This window comes from Giraffa tippelskirchi, chromosome 2, assembly GCF_054371585.1.
Source record: "Giraffa tippelskirchi isolate mGirTip1 chromosome 2, T2T-mGirTip1v1.2.pri, whole genome shotgun sequence".
NCBI lineage: Eukaryota > Metazoa > Chordata > Mammalia > Artiodactyla > Giraffidae > Giraffa > Giraffa tippelskirchi.
Genome location: NC_137276.1, coordinates 30,479,732 through 30,502,116, shown reverse-complemented (window position 1 = coordinate 30,502,116; position 22,385 = coordinate 30,479,732). Strand labels below are relative to the sequence as shown.

At 40.2% G+C, this 22,385-nt stretch overlaps 2 protein-coding genes across 8 annotated transcripts in view; one reads left to right on the top strand and one right to left on the bottom strand.

The window, feature by feature from the left end:
* HPSE2 (heparanase 2 (inactive)) overlaps positions 1-21,457 on the bottom strand; it is a 658,038-nt gene extending 636,581 nt beyond the window's left edge. For all 3 annotated transcript variants that reach the window (XM_081549219.1, XM_081549229.1, XM_081549238.1), the window contains exons 1-2: positions 21,168-21,457; positions 18,098-18,255 (exon numbers count right to left, since the gene is read on the bottom strand). In XM_081549219.1, the coding sequence (XP_081405345.1) occupies positions 18,098-18,255; positions 21,168-21,457 (448 nt within the window). The remainder of the gene's footprint in view (positions 1-18,097; positions 18,256-21,167) is intronic.
* LOC145529254 (uncharacterized) lies at positions 3,209-13,197 on the top strand. Of its 5 annotated transcripts, XR_014071066.1 has the most exons (7): positions 3,228-3,600; positions 4,229-4,338; positions 5,542-5,611; positions 6,368-6,932; positions 8,168-8,323; positions 10,897-11,054; positions 12,674-13,197. XR_014071066.1 is itself a non-coding variant. In XM_081549251.1 (6 exons), exons 1-4 carry the CDS (start codon positions 3,544-3,546, stop codon positions 6,555-6,557), a joined length of 387 nt encoding a protein of 128 aa, XP_081405377.1. In that variant the 5' UTR covers positions 3,209-3,543; the 3' UTR covers positions 6,558-6,932; positions 8,168-8,323; positions 10,897-11,081. The 5 variants fall into 5 exon arrangements, 1 of the variants encoding a protein (XP_081405377.1); XR_014071076.1 differs by lacking the exon at positions 12,674-13,197 and having other exon boundaries at positions 3,209-3,600; positions 4,148-4,338; positions 10,897-11,081; XM_081549251.1 differs by lacking the exon at positions 12,674-13,197 and having other exon boundaries at positions 3,209-3,600; positions 4,269-4,338; positions 10,897-11,081.
* Positions 21,458-22,385: the final 928 nt, after the last annotated feature.

The following is a 22,385-nucleotide window of genomic DNA, read 5'->3' as shown; positions in this document are numbered from 1 at the left end:
GTTGCATATGGCAGAATCTTTCCTTTTTAAGGCTGAATAATACTCCACTGTATGTACATACCACATACCACATTTTCTTTATCCATTCATCCATCAGTGGACATTTAGGTTTTTTCCATATCTAGACTATTATGTTACAATGAACATGGGAGTGCAAATACCTCTGAGATCCTGATTTCAACTCTTTTTGATAAATACCCAGAACTGGAATTGCTGGAAGGTATAACAGTTCTATCTTTAATTGTTTTAGGAATCTTTATACTATTTTCCAGCTGTAGCAGCTGCAGCATCTTACATTCCCACCAACAGTGCACAAGGGTTTCAATTTCTCTATATCATCACTTGTCTTATTCTATTTCTTTGATAATAACTATCCTAGCAGGTGTGAGATGATATCTCACTGTGGTTTTAATCTGCATCTCTCTGATAATTAGTAATGTTGAGCATCTTTTCATAGATCTGCTGGCCATTTGCATATATTCTATAGAGAAATGTTTTTCCAAATCCTTTGCCTAGAATCGAGATTGCCAGGAGAAATATCAATAACCTTAGATATGCAGATGACATCATCCTTATGGCAGAAAGTGAAGAGAAACTAAAGAGTGTCTTGCTGAAGGTGAAAGAGGAAGAATTTAAAAGATGGCTTAAAATTCAACATTTAAAAAACTGAGATCATGGCATCCAGTCCCATCACTTCATGGCAAATAGATGGGGAAACAATGGAAACAGTAACAGACTTTATTTTCTTGGGCTCCAAAATCAATGCAGATGGTGACTGCAGCCATGAAATTAAAAGATGCTTGCTCCTTGGAAGAAAAGCTATGACAAACCTAGACAGCATGTTAAAAAGCAGAGACATTACTTTGCCAACAAAGGTCTATCTAGTCAAAGCTATGGTTTTTCCAATAGTCATGTATGGATGTGAGAGCTGGACCATAAGGAAAATTGAGCAATGAAGAACTGATGTTTTTGAACTTGTGGTGTTGGAGAAGACTCTTGAGAGTCCCTTGGACAGCAAGCAGATCCAACCAGTTCATCCTAAGGTAAATCAATCCTGAATATTCATTGGAAGGACTGATGCTGAAGCTGAAGCTCCAATACTTTGGCCACCTGATGCGAAAGGCTGACTCATTAGAAAAGACTCTGATGCTGGGAAAGATTGAAGGCAGGAGGAGAAGGGGACAACAGAGGATGAGATGGTTGGATGACATCACCAACTCGACAGACATGAGTTTGAGCAAGTTCTGGGAGCTGGTGAAGGACAGGGAAGTCTGGCGTGCTGCAGTCCATGGGGTCGCAAAGACCGTGAATGACTGAACTGAACTTGCCAAGTTTTCAATTGCATTATTTGTTTCTTTGCTATTAAGTGAGGACTTCTTTTATATTTTTGGATATTAACCCCTTGTCAGATAGATGGTTTGTAAATATTTTCTCCTATTGTACAGGTTGTCTTTTTACCCTGTTATTTCCTTTGCTCTGCAGAAACTTTTTAGTTTGATGTAGTCCCACTTGTCTTTTATTTCACTACCTGTACTTTTACCAACAAAATCATTGCCAACACCAATTTCATGAAGCTTTTCCCCTATGTTTCCTTCTAGACATTTTACAGTTTCAGGTCTTACTTTGAAGTCTCTAACCCATTTTGAGTTTATTTTGTTCACAGTATAAGGGTCCAATTTTGTTCTTTTGCATATGAATAGAGGATATCCAGTTTTCTCAACGCCATATATTAAACAGATTATCATTTCCCCACATGTATTCTTGGCACCCTGCTTGAAGATCAGCTGTCTGTATATGCACAGATTATGAGAATTAAATAAAATAGGAGATATAATGTGGGTACAATGTCTGATTCACATTAAATGCTTAATACAAGTCATCAGTAAAAAAAAAAAAATAGCTATATGATGATGTCAGCAACATGATGATAAGATGACGACAATTAACAGAGCCATCCACTCACTTACCTAGTCCCTATTTATAAGCAAGAATATAAAACTGTAAGATGCCAGGGCAGGTTTAAGAGTGCATATTAGCTACAGGAAAGATTTTCCCCCTATATGTTAACTAGAATCATAACTGTCACACAGATGTGAAATACAAAAGTGTTTTCTTCCCATGTACTAATACTTAGAAACGATTTTTAACTCCATCCTCAACAATCCAACTGTCTGACTTTAATTGCCTTTTGAAAGAAAAATCCAGAAAAGAAAGAAGTGAAAAGGGAAATTATTTCTACTTGAACTGACAGCCAAAAACCTGCTTTGCACTGACTAAATTTTAAAAAATTAAGTTTGGCTCATGCCAGTGTTATTAATCCCTCAGTTTGTAAGCTCTGTTTGATCCCAATGAATCTCTTTTTTTAAAAAGAGTCTCCCTTTCATGTTAGAACTGGAGCACAAAGTAATTGCAAAGGATACTATCCATATCAAATCAATTACCATGTCCTGTCAATTTTTCCTTTGTAATGACTCCCCAAGTATTCCTTTTCTTTCCCACTGCTGCTTTACTAATATAATCTGTCCACATCTCACTCCTAGATATTCTCACTAGTCTCTTCTTGGTCCCTCTGCAGCTAGGAATCTACCACTGTTCTGTTCTATGAGGAGGTATGAAATAAATATTCCTAAAATATCATATATAATTTTCTTAATCACAATCTTTCACTGATTGTTATGTAAAGAATAAAACTCAAACCCCTTTACTTAACTCTCTAGTTAATCCTCAGATTGTCTTGCACAATCTGATCCCCAATCCCAATTTCATCTTCCAAGGAATGCCTTTTACAACTGGTTCCCAAATGGCCTTGGTATATTGGAAATGGCACTGGCTCAATGGCACATAATCATTATCTGTAGTTCATCAATTCCCAAATATTAAGCAGTTACAGAAAAACAAAAAAGATAAAAAGAGTAACATTCCTTCGTTTCCAAATACTCCTGACCACAACTAAAAACCCAAGAAAAGGACCAAAGGTTAATGTTCGTTAAAAAAATCCACCCTACATTCCTTCATTCTCAAGAAAATTTTACTTTTCAAACTATGCTCACGGTTATTTCCAGAGCTCTTCTAACTTCCGGTAAACCAAAACTGTCAGAGGATGAGCATGAAACTGGTGTCTATGGTGGTAACTCATCAGTCCTCCAATGTCATCAAGATTTCACAATGCTCACTTTATGCCCTCACCACAGCCCCCTCCTCTACTAGTAAAGCAAATGTGACCACTTGGGGGGCAAGCCAGGGACTGGGAGCAGCTGAGTAAATCAACTGCCAGGCTGGGAAGAGAATCCCAGAATTCGATTCCCGCCTAATATCCAGTTACTAGGAGTTATCCATTTAGCTTTAGTCTGTTTTTAGTTTCTCCTTGTATTTTTTTTCCTTCTGAATAAACAAGCTTGCTCTAATACAACAAGACTCTCAAGATGTGAGGGCTCCTTCTTAACATGGAAGCAGCAACTCCTAAAGATCTCTATTTTCTGCATGTGAATATTTCATTAGATTAGATTCATGGATTCTCTGTAGACTCTGGGGTTCTTTTGGTTAATGGTGATTGCAAACACAGATCCAGAAACAACCACTGGAAGGACAACTACCTTCAAGGTACATGAATTACAGACTTTTGTCTTCAATTTTGATGGATTCCAGATCACCACAAGCTAACTTATTGATTATTCCTTCAACATTTATCAAGCACCTACTATGTGCCAGGCCTGTGCTTAGCACAAGGCATATAATGATTTTTAAAAACACCACCACACTCTCAAGGGCAGAGATACCAAGGAACAGGGGTCTACTCTAAGGTGAAATGTGGACTGAATCCTTAGGCATTATTATTTTATAGTAAGAGTATCATTAGTCCCTCTCTGGCTTTTAAATGCTGTAGGGTATATGAAAACAGGAGTTCAAAACAAGTAAGCAAGCATTTTGACCACCTGCAATGTATTCATCATTGAACCAGATATTACAAAACTCTAAAATGGACTGGAAGCAACCATGTATTGTTGAAAAAACACAAATTTTAGAATCATAAACTCTGATTCTAGCAAGTCCTAGTTGTAAAGATGGGACAAGTTACTTAACCTCCCTGAACTTCAGTTTCCTCAACTTATGTGTGTGTGAGTGTGTCTTACTCTTTGTGACCCCATAGACTATATAGCCTGCCAGGCTCCTCTGTCCATGGAATTTTCCAGGCAAGAATACTGGAGTGGGTTGCCATTTCCTTCTCCAGGGGATCAAACCCATATCTCTTGTGTCTCCTGTACTGGAAGGTGGGTTCTTTACCAGCTGAGTCAACAGGGAAGCACTTCTTCAACTTGAAGAGAAGAGAAAATCTGCCTGGTAAGGATTAAATGAGATATAATATAAAATGCCTTGCAGAGGGTCAGTGCTCAAGAATTGTTTATTACCTTTGTTTCAAAGAAATTGGGGCTACTGACACTAATTAGGAGATTACCATTTTAGTAGATGGTCTAGACTAGGACCGTAGAAGGCAATGGCAACCCACTCCAATACTCTTGTCTGGAAAATCCCATGGGCGGAGGAGCCTGGTAGGCTGCAGTCCATGGGGTCGCTAAGAGTCGGACACAACTGAGCGTCCTTGCTTTCACTTTTCACTTTTACGCATTGAAGAAGGAAATGGCAACCCACTCCAGTGTTCTTGCCTGGAGAATCCCAGGGATGGCGGAGCCTGGTGGGCTGCCATCTATGGGGTCGCACAGAGTCGGACACGACTGAAGCAACTTAGCAGCAGCAGCAGCAGCTAGACTAGGACAGCGACAGTAAGACCAAAGGAAAAGTAAGATATACCAAAGGCAATCAAACAGGCAGGCAGGAGATTTAGCATTGCATCAAAAAGGTTTCATTACACTCATGAACTAAAAGAAACATTCTTTTAGGGATAAACAAAATATGGTATATTGATACAGCATAATACTGGTCAGAAATAAAAAGAAATAAGTATTGATATATGTTATAACAAGGATGAAACTTTAAAACATTATGCAAAGTTAAAGTAATTATTCCCAGAGAACTACTTATTGTATGATTTCATTTATCTGAAATACCCAGAATAGGCAAATCCATGGGGACAGAAGGTGTATTAGTTGTTGCCTCCATTTGTGGGTGGGGGAGATTGGGTGAGATAACTAAGGGATGTGAGGTTTCCCTCTGCAGTGATGAAAATGTGACTGTGATGGTTGCACAACTCTGTGAATATTATAAAAGCCACTGAAGTGTGTAAGTGGTGTGTGAATTTTATTGAACGTAAATTATATACCAATAAACCCATTTTTAAAAGATTAAATAAGACAATGCTTATAGCATCTTGGAAGTGCTCAATAAATGCAGACTGATGATGTTACTGATATTGTTTCCAGAAGAAAATACATTTAATCTCAATTTTTTTCATGCATGTTACTGATGAGAATCATCTGCACACTTAATCTCAAAATAATACAACTATTATGTAATATAGAGGAAACACTAAGAAATCTCAGCAATGTTCTAATAACCTAAACTCCTATAAATATTTACAACAATCAGAAACAATAACATCTATGACAATCAGAAGTAACAACAGTGATACCATTGAAGTCTTCCTCAACTATTTCAGGTAAGTTTACTGCTTCTTCCTCTGTAGTTTGTCTATTTATACTTTCATCACATCATTATCTATTGTAAACATATGACATTTTTCCCACTAAAGTGTAAGTTCTATCAGAGTAAGGATTGTGTTCCATTTAGTTTTGTATCCTTTGGGAGAACATACTGCAATGCTGATACATAGTAACTGTGCTTAATACATGTTTATTGAATGAGTATTTAATTTAAAACTCCTGGATTTCTTGTAACTTCTCATCTTTGAATTTCTGTTCCAGCCTCCCTAAAAAAAGAGGAGGAGAAGGTTTTGAAAGGTGACCAATTTAACAATTACAACTCACATCTATGCCTAATAAATGAAAGCACCTCAGCAAGTGATGTTTTGACTAGTTTTGCCAGTCTTAAACTTCCAAGGATCTCAGGAACAGGAAAATAACCTGAAACAGGTTGTTTAGCCCTTGGAAAACCCTGAAAAGTCTATATAATCAGCCTATGATCCCTGCCATCATTACTAAAGTAAAATGTTTGAGAAGCCCCTCCCAGCTCTCCATCTTGCTGCTGCCTTTCAGAGAACATTACCCCTTCTGGTTACCATAGGTACTAGTACTAGTAACCAGTAGCAAAGCCTAGTTCCTCCAAATGTGGTACTGAGATCAGCAGCATGGGCAAGACCTGGGAGTTTGTTGAGAAATCAGAATCTCATTTTTAACTAGATCCTTAGGTGATTCACATGCACACTGAAGTAGAGCTGACTATGCCTTGTCTCTAGATTCAGACTGTCTCGACCTGAACTCCACAACAGACCCACTGGAGTACCTTATGCAAATCACTTCACCCAGGGATTCTTACTCCGATGCACACTTCAGAACCACCTGGATTCTAAAAAGATTTTTAAAAATCACAAAGCCTTGGCTCCACCAGAAATTGATTTAATTAGCCTAGGACCCAATAATTTTTAAAGCTCCCCTCACTAGGGGAATGCAGCCAGAATTCAGAACTACTGAGTAACTTCTCCAAGCTTCTATCAAACAGGACAGGGGTTATGAGGAACAAAAAACTGGATCACCTTTGAAGAGCTTCTGCCCTAGTACTTGGGATGTATAAGTGCTCAGTAATTGGTAGTTAGTATTATCAGACTGGAAATGTGGAAATGAACTATCCTACAGCAAGGATTAAAAAAGAACAAAATACTAGTCTGGCCCCATGGGTACGTACCAGCCAAACTCATGAGGTACAAAAGGAAGGACACAATCAAAGTAACACATTATCCCCAGGACGGCCTCTCCTAGCAGCCAACTGTTGACTGAAGCTTCAAGGAAACTACAACATGTCAGGTAAGGGGCACACCATCCCTGCAAGGTGTCAGCAAAGGCCAGCACCTTAATTTGGAATGTACTGATGGCAGGTGGGGGAGCATTATTTCAGAAGGTCTGTAACACAGGAAATCCCCCTTACCATACCTTCCTGATTTACACTGATTCTTGATGCACACCACATGTGTCCTCAAATCTCTCTTTCCCTCCCCCGCAAATTGTCAATGGTTCTGTTCCACATTTAGGTGATGAAAACTTAAAACCTGTGGTTATAACTTCTATGAGAAATTTCATTTTGAAAGCTTTCAAATTTCAACTTTAATGCCATGAGGAAAATAGAAGAAACAAAAGACCTCAGTCATCCACTACACAAAAACCCCTAGTGAAGACATTTAATAAGTGTAAGTTTTCTACAGCAAGTTGTTGAAAATCCTGACCTTTGGACTGGAGTACCATTCATTTGCTTCTACAAATGTTCTATGAAACAATAGCATTTATTTTTCTAATGGTTTCAGGTTACATGTTTAGTTTCACCTATGAGTTATAACTTGGCTAAACCTGAATTGTAGTTTCTTTTGAATCTAAAACTCAGTGAATTTAACCTGAGTCTACTCTTCCTAGAGGATTCATGATGGCCAGGCAAGTAAGTCCACAATTTGGTTTTTTTCCAACAACTGCTAAGAAATAAACATTCGGATAAAGAGTATACCTGTTAGGGCACTTGGCATATGCATGCTAAGTAGCTTCAGTCGTGTTCAACTCTTTGTGACCTTATGGACTGAACCCCATCAGGCTCCCTTGTCCATGGGATTCTTTCTCCAGGCAAGAATACTGGAGTGGGTTGCCATGCCCTCCTCCAGGGGATCTTCCCAACCTAGGAATTAAGCCCACATCTCTTATAACTCCTGCACTGGCAGGCAGGTTCTTTACCACCAGCACCAAATGGGAAGCCCATTAAGGTACTGAGAGACACATAAAGATTTATCTCAATGGTGATCACAAACATTTTGTTAAATGTGCATGATTTAGTGCCCATCACCAAAAGCTCACGTTCTATTTCCAGCTCATCTGCCTACTCAGTATGGGCCTCCTCTGTGGTAAATGAATTCCTCTCACTGTGATTTCTTATGAATGCCTGAACTTAAAAGGCTTCTAATTTCTCTGTTGGAAGTCTCCTCAGTGATACTAGCATCCACAGAGTGCTCTAGAAAGTCCCTTCTGTGTCATTCTCTGAACTAGTTCTAACCTCACTCTAGGTTTGGATTACAATCTCGAGGGAGTCTGAGATTCAGATGTGAAATCTACAAAAATGACATCCTGCAGCCTGTCCAGAAGTTTGTCAATGAAGAACAGTTCAAAAAGAACCTGAGACTAAACTAGATCCCAGCACACAAGCAAACACATTATAAAAGGTGACGACCATCTCTTTCAATTGCTCATGTGTCTCTCTGTGATTATTCTCTTGTTTTTCCTAACACATATTTTGTGTCCTAACCCACCAGACCCTCATGGGAGGGTCTATGGATACACATTTCTTTTTTAATGTTCCACGATACTTGGTATAGGGCTTCTGAGCGCCTGATAGATGAATGGACAAATAAATGAATTAGTGAATGAATCAAAGACTGGATCTCTCTTATCTAAGCATGGTGTAGAGAAAATAGGACTGGGTTCTAATCCTAGTTGCACTAACTACTCATCTTATGACCTTCGGCACGTGACATGTCTTTTCTGAGTCCCCATTTCTTCGTACACACACATACACATTTGGGCACACACACATTTGTCAACAGATTGATTTAAGAATTAAATAAGATAATATATGTAAAACACAGAACTCAAAACAAAATGCTATTATTTAAAGCATTATTATTATTATTATTTACCCTTAAGGCCAAATCAAGATCTCTCCTCCTAGGCACCTGTCCTGACTACTCCAGCTCTCATTTAACCTCCTCCTCTGAATTCCTATAGCCCTTACAGCTTGTTCCACATCCTTTAACTTCGAATATATCATATCCTGGTCCCACTGTTATTTTTTCCTACGGGCCTTGTATGTCTGAGGAGATCTCTAACTCACAGAATCTTAGAATTAGATGCCCCAAACAGACACTGTGATCCATTTTATTCATTTTATGGATAATGAAGACTTCAGAAAAGCTAACAACTTACACGATGACCCATTTAATTAGTATAAAAACAAGTTCATTAACACAGGCTCTGCTTAAGCCTTCAGGTTTAACGAGTAATGTCACTGAGTCCCTGCTCTACAACTCTTCACCTAGGTGATTTTGGGCAAGTTAACCAATCTGTGCCTCAGTTTCCCCATTTGTCAAGTGGGAAAAATACTACTTTCCTCATAGGGCTGATAAGAAGATTAAATATTAATCTATGTAAATTCCTTAAAATAGTACTTAACACATAAGAAGCACCCAACAATGTTAGATAATATTACTATGTTATTATTCTTATTAAGCTGCAGGGGAATATCCATCCTTCCATAGTATTTCTAAGATAATAACCCAAATCTGAGCAATTCAACTTTTCCCAGCTTTCTAATCTCATCTTTCATCTTTCAAAGTGTTTTTACCTTTCCAGAGCAAGTAAAAAATAAGGTACTGGTTCAATTTCCAAATCCCTCAATTCAAACATACAGATACAGGTATGTACCCCATCTTTTCTAAATATGTAGTTTATATTTTTCATTCTTCACTACACAAAAAGCAAAACACATACATTAAGGTTTGTAAATAAATATAAATACTTTGTTTTACTTCATGTGTCTGTTGCATGCAATGTGATGATAGTTCTCTCTATATGGATTTTTATGTGTATAGCAATCACAGTGTGTTTTAATTTTAAATTCCTAGAGACAAAAATGATGTCTGTTTAAGTCAATCAAACATAAATTCTGGGTCACTTGGACTAAATTAGATCAAGTATTCAGAGCAGAATTTCAGAAAAATTTAGAGAATGAGGGAGGATTAATAAGGACTGGCCCAGCAGAAACCTTAATGAAAAAGGGAATTTGGGCAAAGCTTTGAAGGACAAGTAAAAATTTTAATTCAAGACAGAAAATCAGTGTTCAAGGTAGAGGGCATAGGATAAGCAAATTGGAAAGACTTGACAAACAGTAGTCTGATTAAAATAGAAACATGCTACTCAAGACCATTGAGAAATTCTATTGAATATGTAAGACCAGAGTACTTTAAGAGTACAGTTCATATTCTATTCCTCTTGGGTAGCCACAGTATCTAGTACTAAGCTTGGGATATGATTTATAATCAAAAAACATGTATTGAATTAAGCAAAATTACGGTCTTCCACTGTACTAAAATGAAGAAAACTGATCATGAAACCAAAAGACAAAGGAGTCCAACAAGATAGCTATACCTTCTACAGTACTAGCTGTGTTAGCCACTCAGTTGTGTCCAGCTCTTTGGGACCCTGTGGACTATAGCCTGCCAGGCTCCTCTGTCCATGGAATCTCCAGGCAAGATACTGGACTGGGTTGCCATTTCCTTCTCTAGGGGATCTTCCCGACCCAGGGATCAAACCCAGGTCTCCCTCATTGCAGACAGATTCTCTACTGTCTGAGCCACCAGGGAACTCCCACAGTACTAGCTACTAGTCCACAAATGTGTATTTACTTTGTCTACATCACTATCCGTGGACAAGTGCCAAAAACAAACAAAACACACAAAATTCTTTCATGCTCATATATTCATACTCTGTCTCTATTTTTATCTCTTTCTGTCTCATATATACACACACACTGTTCAGAGTTCCAATCCATTGCTCACAGACAGACAGCTGAAAATTTGATTAAGGTACTAAGAAGCACAGACGTTAAGAGTCTTAACATCCAATCCACCTTGATAAAGGATTCTCAGAAGAGGCTCCTGCCTCTACAAACCCAGACCATGTGACTGGCAGGCTGAAGAGGCCCACGGAATTTTGAAAGAAATTTCTTTTCTTCCACAAGGTACCCATGCCACCAGAAGGCCTTGGGAGAACAGAAGAGAGGATGTAAATAAATATGGCAAGAGAAATAGTGATATCTGGTATTGGCAACAGCAACACAATTTGTGTTGTACAGGAACACACAACGATTTGTGGATTACCTTTGGACCCAATTATCAGGTGATAAATTATGCAAATGTGGTTGTGATTGAAACGTCTATTTTCTGATTCACTGAAATGAAGCCAACTCTACAAGCAGTAGACCAGAGTTTTCAGATCTCTTCTCTACCACTTCCAGCACTAGATAGATCCACAATTACTAAACTGTGACCAAATGGCATGATAACTATCTTTGTGAGATACCACATTCAAATTCACAGGGGTATATGTAGTGAGCTGTAACTAGCACTCCAGACTTGAGTACCAAATTTCAAAAATTATAGAAAACACATCTACTTTGTTTCCAAAAGGCAGAATAAAATACACATAAAACTTCAGATGATTTCTGACACCCTTTAATACAATATTAAATTGTGTCAAATCCTTCTAAAGTTGCTGGCAGACAAATCATGAAATGCTAAATGCAGACCTTGGAATGGAGGCTTTTCTTGGCCTAAATAATCTCTAGAAACTAGTTTTGGCTGATGCTCTGAAGTGATAACAGGTCAGGAGTATGTAATTTGACAACTGTACCTGGGCCTCATTCATCTTCTCAGCCTCAGCACCAAACGAGCCTGGAACTAGCTTCCTGTCCAATGAGTAAATTCATGAGAGAATAAACATGAAATAGTGGCCTTTTTTTACTCTATAAAAGAAGAGTAATAAAAATTATCAAGCAAATCCTAAAACCTTTACTTTACATATCCTATAAGAACCAAATTAATAATTTAGTTTTAAATTATCTGTCCTTCAAACATGCTTCATAACTCAAACCTCATCAAGTGCAGTTGTAACACATTTTAGGTAAAGTATATGAATGTGTGCAATGATTTAGAAAAGAAGAATGGGGAAGGGCAAGGGTCACTGTCCATGTTGAAAACATGTCCTTCCCCTCTCCAATAGAGTAAAAATATTTATAATAGCTTCTATTTTCCTATAGGGCCAATCCCATTTTACTATGCTTAAAATTCAACATTCCCATCATCTGATCTGGATTTACCCAACCAAACTTTACTCTTCCACATGTACTTTCTTCTTTTTTAATTACATATTTTGAAGCTAACAAAAATACATTACACTAGAACTTCTTTAAATACAAACTAGACATTTGAGAAAAATGAGCTTTTCTTAGAATAATTTCTAATATGTGCTTTTCATAATTTTAAATTATAAACATTTCTGAATTAACAAAAATATGCAAATAGGCTTCTATAAAAAGAAATCTGTTATGCTTCTAGCAATATGAACTAATGTAATTTCTAACATGTACCTTCTATTTAGGCAGGGTGGTTTCCTTATTGCCCAAACACATAATTCGGCTTTGCCTCATGCTATTTCCTTTGAATGAAATGTCCTCTCTCCTCATCTCTATAATTCACAAGGCCCTATCTAACTCCCACCTAAGTCTGGCCAGTACTCATCTCTGTTTCCCCTGTCACACTCTGGCAAACTATTTTGTTCCACTTAGCACGTCTATATTCTATATTATCTTTCTGTTACTCTTCAGTTTTATCATTATAAACGTTATCTCACTAACAAGCCATTAGATCATTGATAGCTGGGACAATGTCTTTTGAAGGGGAAAGATCAAGTATTTTGTATTATCCTTCAATTTGACTAGTGTTTTCTAATATTTACAGAAAGTTATGGATTTGAGGAAAGAATATCACAAAGGTGAGGTATCCTTCTCATCACATGACATCAGGGAATACATGATATCAACATGACTCATCTGCTGATGTTAACTTTGCTCACTTTGTTGAAATGATATCTGACAGCTTCTCCACTGTAAAGTTACTATTTTCCCTCTTACAGATGCTCTTCTTTAGAAAGGAGTTGTTAAATCCAGCCCACACTCAAGCAGAGAACAGAAGCTCCACATCCTAAATGTATCAAAGAATCAGTGGCCATATGCTAAAACCACCACAATAATTAATTAATACTATGAAAGAAATGCTTTGACGCTATGCAAATATCCCATTTTGTCTTAAACTACACCTACTTATGTTAATACTGATTAGTGGATCTTGCCTACTGCAAAAATTACAGTTGTGCTCTAATGTTGATATGGTACTGTATCTTTTATTTGTTTGATAATCTGCCATTTTGTCCAGCATCAAACTAAACACAGATCAGGTAATCAATAAAGACTTGTTAAACGTAACCGAATTTCAAGAAACATTTATGTAAAATAAAGTAAGATTGTGCAAAGTGTGTATGTTCAAGGCAAATATGTATTTTGGCAGCTGTGCTGTTCTTATGTCATATGTCCTGATGGATGGACTGCTGCCTTCAAGACAAAGAATTAACTACCTCACCTCTACTAAAACTAGGAAAACTTCCTGGAGAAAGGAGAACAATTATATTAGTTGTATAGTGCCTTAGAGTTTACAAACTGTACTCCACATTCATTATTTAGGATTTCAGAAGCTCTCAGAAGCAAAAATTTTCAGGAAATGAAAATTGAAAACAACATTTAAATTTGTGAAAAGGTACTATTAAATTGTGAGTTGGAAAATTAGACGCAGAAACTACAAAAGGTCAACCAAGCAAAGCTAAAGTAAAGGCAAAGAAGAAACAGATATGATAAAAAAAAAAAAGTGTGAGTCCAGTGCAAGGCTTTAAATCAGGTGGTAAAGTTGATTTAATGCACAGTATTAAACCAAGGCACTTAGACTACCAAAGATAAAGAGAACATAGTTAAAATAATGAAGCATGTCATTAAAATAAATATTAAGAATGGGCTTCATGGGAAAATGCATTGAAGGTAAAAAATGAAAAGAATCCTTATGTATGTGTTTACTCATTTCTTCATTGGCAACCTTCATTTTTCCAGTGCCTTTAACACACTTTTAACCTAGTATGCATCCAAAAATATTTGCTGAAGTTCTACTCTGTGCCAGACAGAATGCTAGACATTTGAGGATATACAACAATTCGATATGGTCCCTTCCTATTAATAATTTACATTCTATTAAAAAGTAAAACAAGACAGAAGGGGCCAAAAGAAAGAAAGCTGCAACTGTCCAAAGAAAGAAAAGATAGCTATGAAATGACCTGTTCAGGAAAGGCTTGTGGAAATAAGGGGCACTTGCAGAATTGGGTAGAGTGGGTAGTTAAGATTTTAACAAAGCCAAGAAAAAGGCATTTAAAGCACAGAGAGAATGGCTGAACACAAGGGATTGAGATAAAGATGTTTTAAGGAAACAATGAAAATCAAGCAAGGCTGCAATAAAAGGTATATGAAAACATAAGAGTACAAAAGATAAGCTGTGATTTTAAAAAGGTTGTGAATGGCAAGTTGAGGAGTTTGAACATTTCCTGTAAGCAATCCAAAAATAATCAAAAGATTACCAGCAAAAGAGTGACATGATGAATGTGATATTTTAAAAATATTAAGCTGGCTTTTGATGTGCACAATAAATGGTATATATCTTGATTAAAGATATGATTATGGCAGTAAAGAGACAGGCATACAAATAAAGCACACTGAAAATATAACAAAGAGGAGCAGACTGTGGCAAAATAAATTTAAGAACAAAAGGCCTAAGATTTCTTTGTTAGGAGCAAGAATAGCATAACATCACATAGAACCGAGAGAAGTTAGGCAAAGGGTAAGACTCCAAAGTATGAAGAATAATCCTATTTCCTATTTTCATTTCTTCCATCATGTTTGTATGAAATTCAAGTTGCCTAAGCTAAAGTGGAATAGGTAACTGTATTAAAGAACTAACCAGAGAAGTTCCCAAAGTGATATATAAACAGTGACTTTATTTTTTTTTTTTTATAAATTTATTTATTTTAGTTGGGGGCTAATTACTAAACAGTGACTTTAGAAAGAGGAAATGCAGCTGCCTTAAAATGCTTTAAAAGTATTCAGAAAATACAAGCCACATGACTTGCTAATTGCTAAGTTAGTTCAGGGAAAAACAACAAAAACAAAAAAATCACATCAAGATAGCAATACGAATGCATTAACCAGAAAAGTGTACATTACCCAAGCTGGGTATCAGTTCATTTAAATGTTAGTATATAATAAAACTAAATATTAGTCTCTTCTCTCATTACCACACGCAAAAAAATAGGCACTCTTATGTTCTCCACCTTCATTTCTTAAAGAGAATTCTCCCTACATTTTCTTAATCCTCTCAAACAATTCCCTAATTCTATCTCCTTTCTTCTGTATAAACTTTGGTCTACTGCATTTTATTTACTTCTTAATTCCCCTTTAAAATATTAAATATATATATTATAAATTTTCTGAAGCTGCCTTTAATAAGAGTAGGAATCTTTAGACTTCATATAGTGCTTTGCACTTGACAAAATATTTTATACACATTACCTCTCAGAACCCTCACAGAAGCAATGCACAGCAGGTATTATCATCATCTATGTATTACACAGAAGCAGCAAGCCCAGGGCCACATATTCATAAGTGATAGAGTCAGGCCTGAATACAGGTTTTCTGAATCCAAATTTCATATTCTCCTCCCTATGTCACTCAGTTTCATCATGTGCCAGTAGCTATATCTAATTACTCAAAATGTATGTCATTATTCTATACTATGTTTAAGCCAATACATCTCTTTTTTTAAAAAATTGGGTACTTATGCCTAAATGCCTATTATACGGCCATTTACTGAGAAAACCTAATTATTTTAAGAAGCTCATTATGATGATAGTTATCACTGGATGAAAAGTGACGACTGAAGTATAATATTTGCAAAATTGCTGAGCCTATACCAAAACCATTTTTGCTTTTAATTCTGCAACACACCATGTAACAACAAAGACAATATGGGTGATTTAAGGATATGTGAGCATCAAAGGACAGAAACAGGGCATTCCTACTCTCTTTAGCTGTGCAAAGGCCTCAAATACTGATATAGTTCAGAGCATCTTATTACCAGGGAAACATAAATCAAAAGGAGTTCAGCTAGGAGCAATAAAACAGATTAGTGTCTGGAAGGACTGACTTTAAAGAAAGTTTTAAAAGAATTAAATCCAGGTAGTCTAGATAAAAAACAGGTAAGAGGAAACCTTTTTTTGAAGCTGACACTCACAACAAAGAAATTATTTTGAAGATAAATGTCTAAAACAATGCAAAAAGGAATATTCACATATTTGGAGAATATAAAGGGAAAATTCAGGAGAAATTTACCAACAAAAACCTATGGGACAAAAGAACTTTCTCCCAGAGGAGTGGTGAAAACTACATTCCTAGAGATACTTAATACCATGTTGGACAAGACAAGAAAAGGATTCCATATGGAATGATCCTGTACTGGCCCCTGAAGTGGTGGGAGGACTGAAGATGACCTCTTAGATCTTTTCCATTTCCGATTTTTTCCTAATTCTATGAAGTTTTATGGGGCACGGCCTTCTACCAATTTCCTTTCTCCCCATGATGCCCACTTTCTCCTTTCACAAAGGGAAAACAAATTGTAACCTTCATTTTAAGCAGATCTTCCATTCTCAGTGAATAGGTAATATAATCCTAGGTACAAATTTTGGAGAAAAAGGCTAATTCCTAAACTTATAATAGCTCCCCCCCACACACAGTGGTTCCTGGGGCTCTTACAAGTTTTTTTCACAAACTAAAGAGGAAGTAGTTCAAATGGACTCAAAGAAGAGCAGTTTCATCAGGAAAACGATTAATATCCTCCCTTCTTGTACCTGAACACAAAGCTGACAGTGACCCTGGGAGCTAAAAAGCACTGGGTCAAATTACCATCAGAGCTGCTGCTCAGGATTATCTTTTAGCTTTCAGCATTTTATGCTGAGTGACAGCAAAGTCTACCTGCAATCCACATTTTCATGGCAATGACATTTACCTTTGAAAAGATGTAGCCTTAAACACCTACACACTTGGCAAATGTTGTAAAAACTAAGTCTGATTCAGGATTCAATCTCAAGAAGCCTGAGCCTTGCCCTCTTTCTCATCTGATACTTTAAAAAAAAATGTTTCTCAGCCAACCTTGAAATAGATCCCAACTCTCCAGAATTCCTGTTCAGTGAAAGCCCCAGAAAATACAACAGGCTTTTCCTCGTTTTGCTGATTTATAAGGACAAGATGTAACAAAATCCAGGGAGCTCTGAGAACATGTCCCTGAGCCCTTTAAAAATAAAACTGTAGCTCACTTATGAAAAGGGACAGCAGGGCAGAGATAACCCTCCAAGAATGGACACTAATGCCTCTTCTATCCAATCTAAACAACCTTAGTGGCTGAAGACCCAACAATTGCCTTCTTGCCTATTTTACCCACACAGAAAGTTCATTGATATTAAAACCAAACCCTCTAAACAATTTTTTAAAATACCATTTTCACTTTTCCCTAGTAAAAATGAGACTGTTCGTATATAAAAAAAAGATTGGCCTCTCATATTAGAAAAGGATTCAGAGTTTTCAAAGCCCTTCCAACACTCAACTCTGATCCTGGCAGGAAAGGCTGGCAGTTAGAATCCCATTTTGAAACTTAGGGGGAGGGAAAGTGTGACTCTGAGATTAGGCGGTCTTAAGGAGAACTCACTGCAAAGATTTTCAAACCTTTCCAACAAGGGACCAATCTAAAAGGGATTATTCCAGAAAATTTTAGTGGATTTCAAAAACGGCTGAAGACTTCGGTAGCCTCACCTCAGGAAAGCAAGGAATAAGAAAAACAAAAGGCAACTTTTCCTATAATTTCAGAAAGGAAACGTGACCCTGACCCTTTAACAGCCTAAGAACCTGAAAGAATTTTCTCAAGAAATTCCTTGAACCTTCTCCCCACAGGACTAGTCGGCTGTAAGTTTTGGCTACTAGTTCTGGGCCTCTAAGACTCAGCCGCCCAAGAAAAGGCAGGAGCCTGGACAAGGAGAACCTGAGGAGTCCCTTTTACTTAATCACTTCAGAACTCCCACACTCCTGTGTCCCCTCGCCTACAGCTACCAGTTTTTCAGGTGAGCTCCAAGCTGGTCCTCCTCCAAATCTGCACGCCCCCTCACACACACACACGTACAAAGATTGCTCCCCCACACTCCCCAAACTTCACCCACCCAACAAAAGTGGGAACCAGATTTCTCACCATCCTCATAGTTTTTGAGATAGTAATCCGGGCCGGGACCCCCACGGCTTTTTGCCGGGTTCCTCAGGTTCTGGAACTGCAGGAAGTCGGTTCTTTTGCCCCCGAAGCGCAGAAAGGCGGGCGAAAGTCCCCGGGCCAGGGTCACCAGACGCTTGGAGCTGCAGGGGTAGAGAAAGGAGAAAGGAAAGGATACGGGGGACAAGCGAGAGGCCGCAGGGCACCAGCAAATCCCTCTTTCCACTCTCTCTAGCGTTTCGCCTGGCACCCTAGCCCGCCCAGCTTTGGGCCGAGGGACCCGGCGCTACGCCTCCTGCGCCCAGCTGGTCGCGGCCCCCTCCCTCAGGCACCCCGACGGTGCTCACCGAAGGGAGTATTTACAAAGAGTTAGACTGTTTGTTAACATTGTGTGCATAGGTGGGGGTACGCTTCTGCTGAGAATATGGGACTAAGGCGCAGTTGCTGGGCTTCTGCCCCTGACGGGAAAGCGCTCCGTAAGGAGTCGCGCAGCGCACGGACCTCGGGCTCCGACTTTTGCCAAACTTCTCGGCTGAAAGAGGGAATCTGCCTCCTCTGCCCCAGGGGCACCGCAACCTCTATGCAGAAGGTGAAAGCCGCCTTCTTTCTCTCAGACCAGGCACCTGACATCCAGGTTTTTTTTTCCAACGCCAAAGTTGATTTTGCTTTTCCACTACCTTATAACAACTGCATGCATCTCCCAAATCCTTGTCTTTCTGAAAATACTCGCCACACCCGCCTTGCACAGTAAAAGCAATGTCTCTTCGGTCCCTGAAATAATTCAGCCAGATCTCAGGAAAGGTAACGACCTTCTCTCCACCCCCCAGTTGGGCTCCATCTTTTTCCCTTTCCACTTGGGATCATTTGGAAGCTCTGAGGAAAGTGAAGTTTGCCAAAATGTGGAACCTGCGCGTCGCAGCAGACTCTGAAGAGCATCAGAACAATGGCATTTACAGCTATTTAGGTTCAGGATTTCCATAAATAAGTTTTTTTAAAAAGCCAAACGCTGCTAATTCGGGAAGGCGCAAAGAACGAGCAATGCGGATACGCTTAATACTAAGGGCATCAGCTATTGAGTTTCGGGTTTCTAAGTTATTTTTAACGCTTTTCTGGTTCAGGTTCTGAAAATCCAAATCCAAATGGTACTAAAGAGTATCTTGAAGACGGTGGATAGGAAAGGGGGGGGGGGACAACGGAGACTCCAGTTTCAGAGTTTCTGACAAAAGCTGTGGCCGCCCGGAGAAGTCTCAGTAGGGAGAAGGATCCCTTCCTTGGCCGAAGACTTAAGGACTGCGTTACCAGGCGGGCGCAATCGGGCGTCGTGTGGGCCCACGGCTGGCAGAGGAGACCGCTGCGCGAGTCCGGCCCCGCGGAACCGGCGTTTCCAACAACCGTCCAGCCGGAAGCCTGCACAGCCAATGCAAATACGCCCCGCCACGGCTTCTTTCCCGAAAAGCCGCCTTCCACAATCTTTTCTGCGGCAAGCATTTAGCGAGAACAGTAAAGGTTTTGTTGTTGTTTTTAAGATAAGAAGCAAAAGAACTCCAAAGGAGTCCGCGCAGCTGGAGAACCGCGATGCAAGTAGGAAGTGTAGTCGCCCCCCCCCCCGCCCTGGAGCCCCCCCCCCTCCCGCCCTGGCGCCCCCCACTCCTCCCCGGACGAGCTCAAAGACGCGCGCTGCTGCACGGAAGAGCTTCCGAAGAGGAATCCGGGCCGCGCAGAGCTGTTCCCGCCCTCCCAGCGGAGGCGCAGGCAGGAACCGAAACGGCCTCTGCAGCCGCAGCAGCAAGCACTCAGTCTTCCCGCAACGCTCGATCCACGTGGAAGAAACGCCCCAAACTGCGCTTGCCGCTACCTGCAGCGTCCGCCGGCCGGGCAGAGGTCAGGGGCTACCCGGAGAACTGAGGGGCGGGCGCACACGAGAAGCAAACTCGAATTTCGCGGAGAGTGAAAGATACTCACGAAAGACGCACGGCGGACGCGGCCTCGGGGCAGAGAAGTGAGACTGAGAGCGCTCGGAGCTCTTCGAGGGACCCCACAGCTGAGCTCCAATTTGGAGGGAATTTTTTAAAACTCAACACTTGTATTCGACATTGTAGACAATTTATTTATTTATTTATTTTTTACAATGCAACTCTCTCCCTGTTGTGAAGGGATCGTGGTTGCCTAACTGCTGAACAGTAATAACCGGGGAGAGGGTGCGCCTCAATTAAGAGTCCAAGCCCTAGAGTAATGTAGAATCCACGATTATAAATCTCCCGGCTTCCTAATCCACCGGTGCGAGATTCAGACCTCCGAAACATCCCTACAGTATTTCTAGGACCCTTTCCGCTCTCCTTATATACGCTATGACCGCAGCGAGGGTTTTTTCTTCCTTTTTTTCTTTCAAGAAAAACTAAGCTATGCAGTTACCGCAGATTTAAGGAGGAGGAACTGGGGGACCATTCGGTCTATTAAAAGCATCTTACAAAATTCTTAAATTTGGAGAGGATAGCAGAGAATATAAAATTAAAAACTCGAACCAATTTGCGTATCGCTCAAGCCTCTGCCTAGATTGATTGGGAGTGGGAGAGAACTGACGAAACGATCTTTCCGTGGAAAATTCCACTTTCGTGCGAATCCCGCTTAAACATTCACAGACACACGCAGACACGCACTCTCACACACACCCATTCCTCTCGGGTCTTTGTTGCTCAAGACCTTTACTTCGCTTTTGTAACTGCCCTGAACCTCTTGTTTCTCTTCAGAAGGAGTCCGGGAAGCTAATTGTGGATATATGTAAGCACAACATTTTTTCAGTCATAACTGATAAGTTTCTGAAATGCCTTCTGCATTGCAAACATGTGCATCTTAATAGAAAACATTGCTTTTCTCAATCACCAGTTACAGCCTCACAGCAAATATTCCTGGAGGAGGAAAACCTTTCTTCTCTTTGAGAGATCCGCCTGGTGTATTTTCTTCTTCTTCTTCTTCCCCCTTTGGAATGGGGGCATAGGAAGGGGGTGGGGGTTGCTACTTAAGAAAAAAAAATGATCCATCGAAGCCCCTGCCTTACCTTAAGAAATCGAGCCAGCCATCATGAATGATGGACGGATCCAGCTGCAGAGAGAGGAAGTTCTCATTGACTGTCCTGACTGGGTTCTTGGTGCTCACATCAAGTAGAATCAGGGTCTTTTCCTTCATACCTGGAGCTCTGTCTACAGGCAAGGGTCTCCTGTCTCCAGCTTGGAAGGAAAGGGAGCGATGGAGCAACAGAGCCAAGAAGAGAGCCACCGGGGCTAGGCACGCGGGGGGGCGGGAGTTGCTGGAGGGCATGGCTTCAGGGAAGGCACAGAGAACCCTCATTAAATCCCTCTGATTTAAACCTCTCTTCCTACAGGGTCTCGCTGGTGACTAATTGTCCTTATCTAAAGTGTGTGTCTGTCTGCCTTCCCCCCCCCCCTTTTTTCCCTTTCTTTCCCCCCCTCTCTTGAGCTCTCTCTCCCTTTTTTCTTTTTTTTTTTTTTCTTCAGTGTTTTGGTGCTGGTGGAGCGAACTCACGCCCCTAGCCAGCCTTCTCAGAGACTCGTGCCAAGAGTACTCATTCACCAGCACCGCCCCTTTAAGAGATTTCGACTGCAGACATTTTTTAACTTTTTAAAGGTAAGGGGGTGGAGGGGGGGAGGCGGGAAGTAGGAGGAAGGGGTGGTGTTGTACCCTCCTGATTTAACTCTCTAGGCTCGGGAAGAGGAGGGAGGGATCGAAACTATACCGTTGTAACATTTGGGGTACCGGGCGGGACGTCTTGTTTTTACTTTCCTCCCAGTAAGACTCTGGGGAGGGCGATTCTAGCTGCGACCCCGACGCGAAAGCCCCTGCGCCGTGGAGTCGAGGCTGCACCAGTCGCTCGCCTGTTTGCCCTGACAGCGTCAGGCATTTCTACTGCTCCAGGCCCTTCTCTTTGGGGTAAAGCAGCGAGAGCAAGGCTGGTTAAGTTGCAGAGGGGTCCTGCAGTGGCGACTGTGATTCCTGCCAAAGCACAGAGAGCAAAGGGAGATTCCATAGATGCAAGTATGGACCTCTGCGACGCGCTGGGCGGACACGCAGAAGCCGCCTCTGACCTCGATGGGGCAAAGACTGGCCAGAAGGAACACACAGTGACCAGATCAAAAGGTTTATCTGCCCGTATGGGTAAAGGGCTGCCCATGGTTCCCTTCTGCCTGCAGCTGAGGCCAAAATGTCTTGGGGGATTCACTATATGCTGACTTAGGCCAAGTCAAAGCAACCCTGTCTG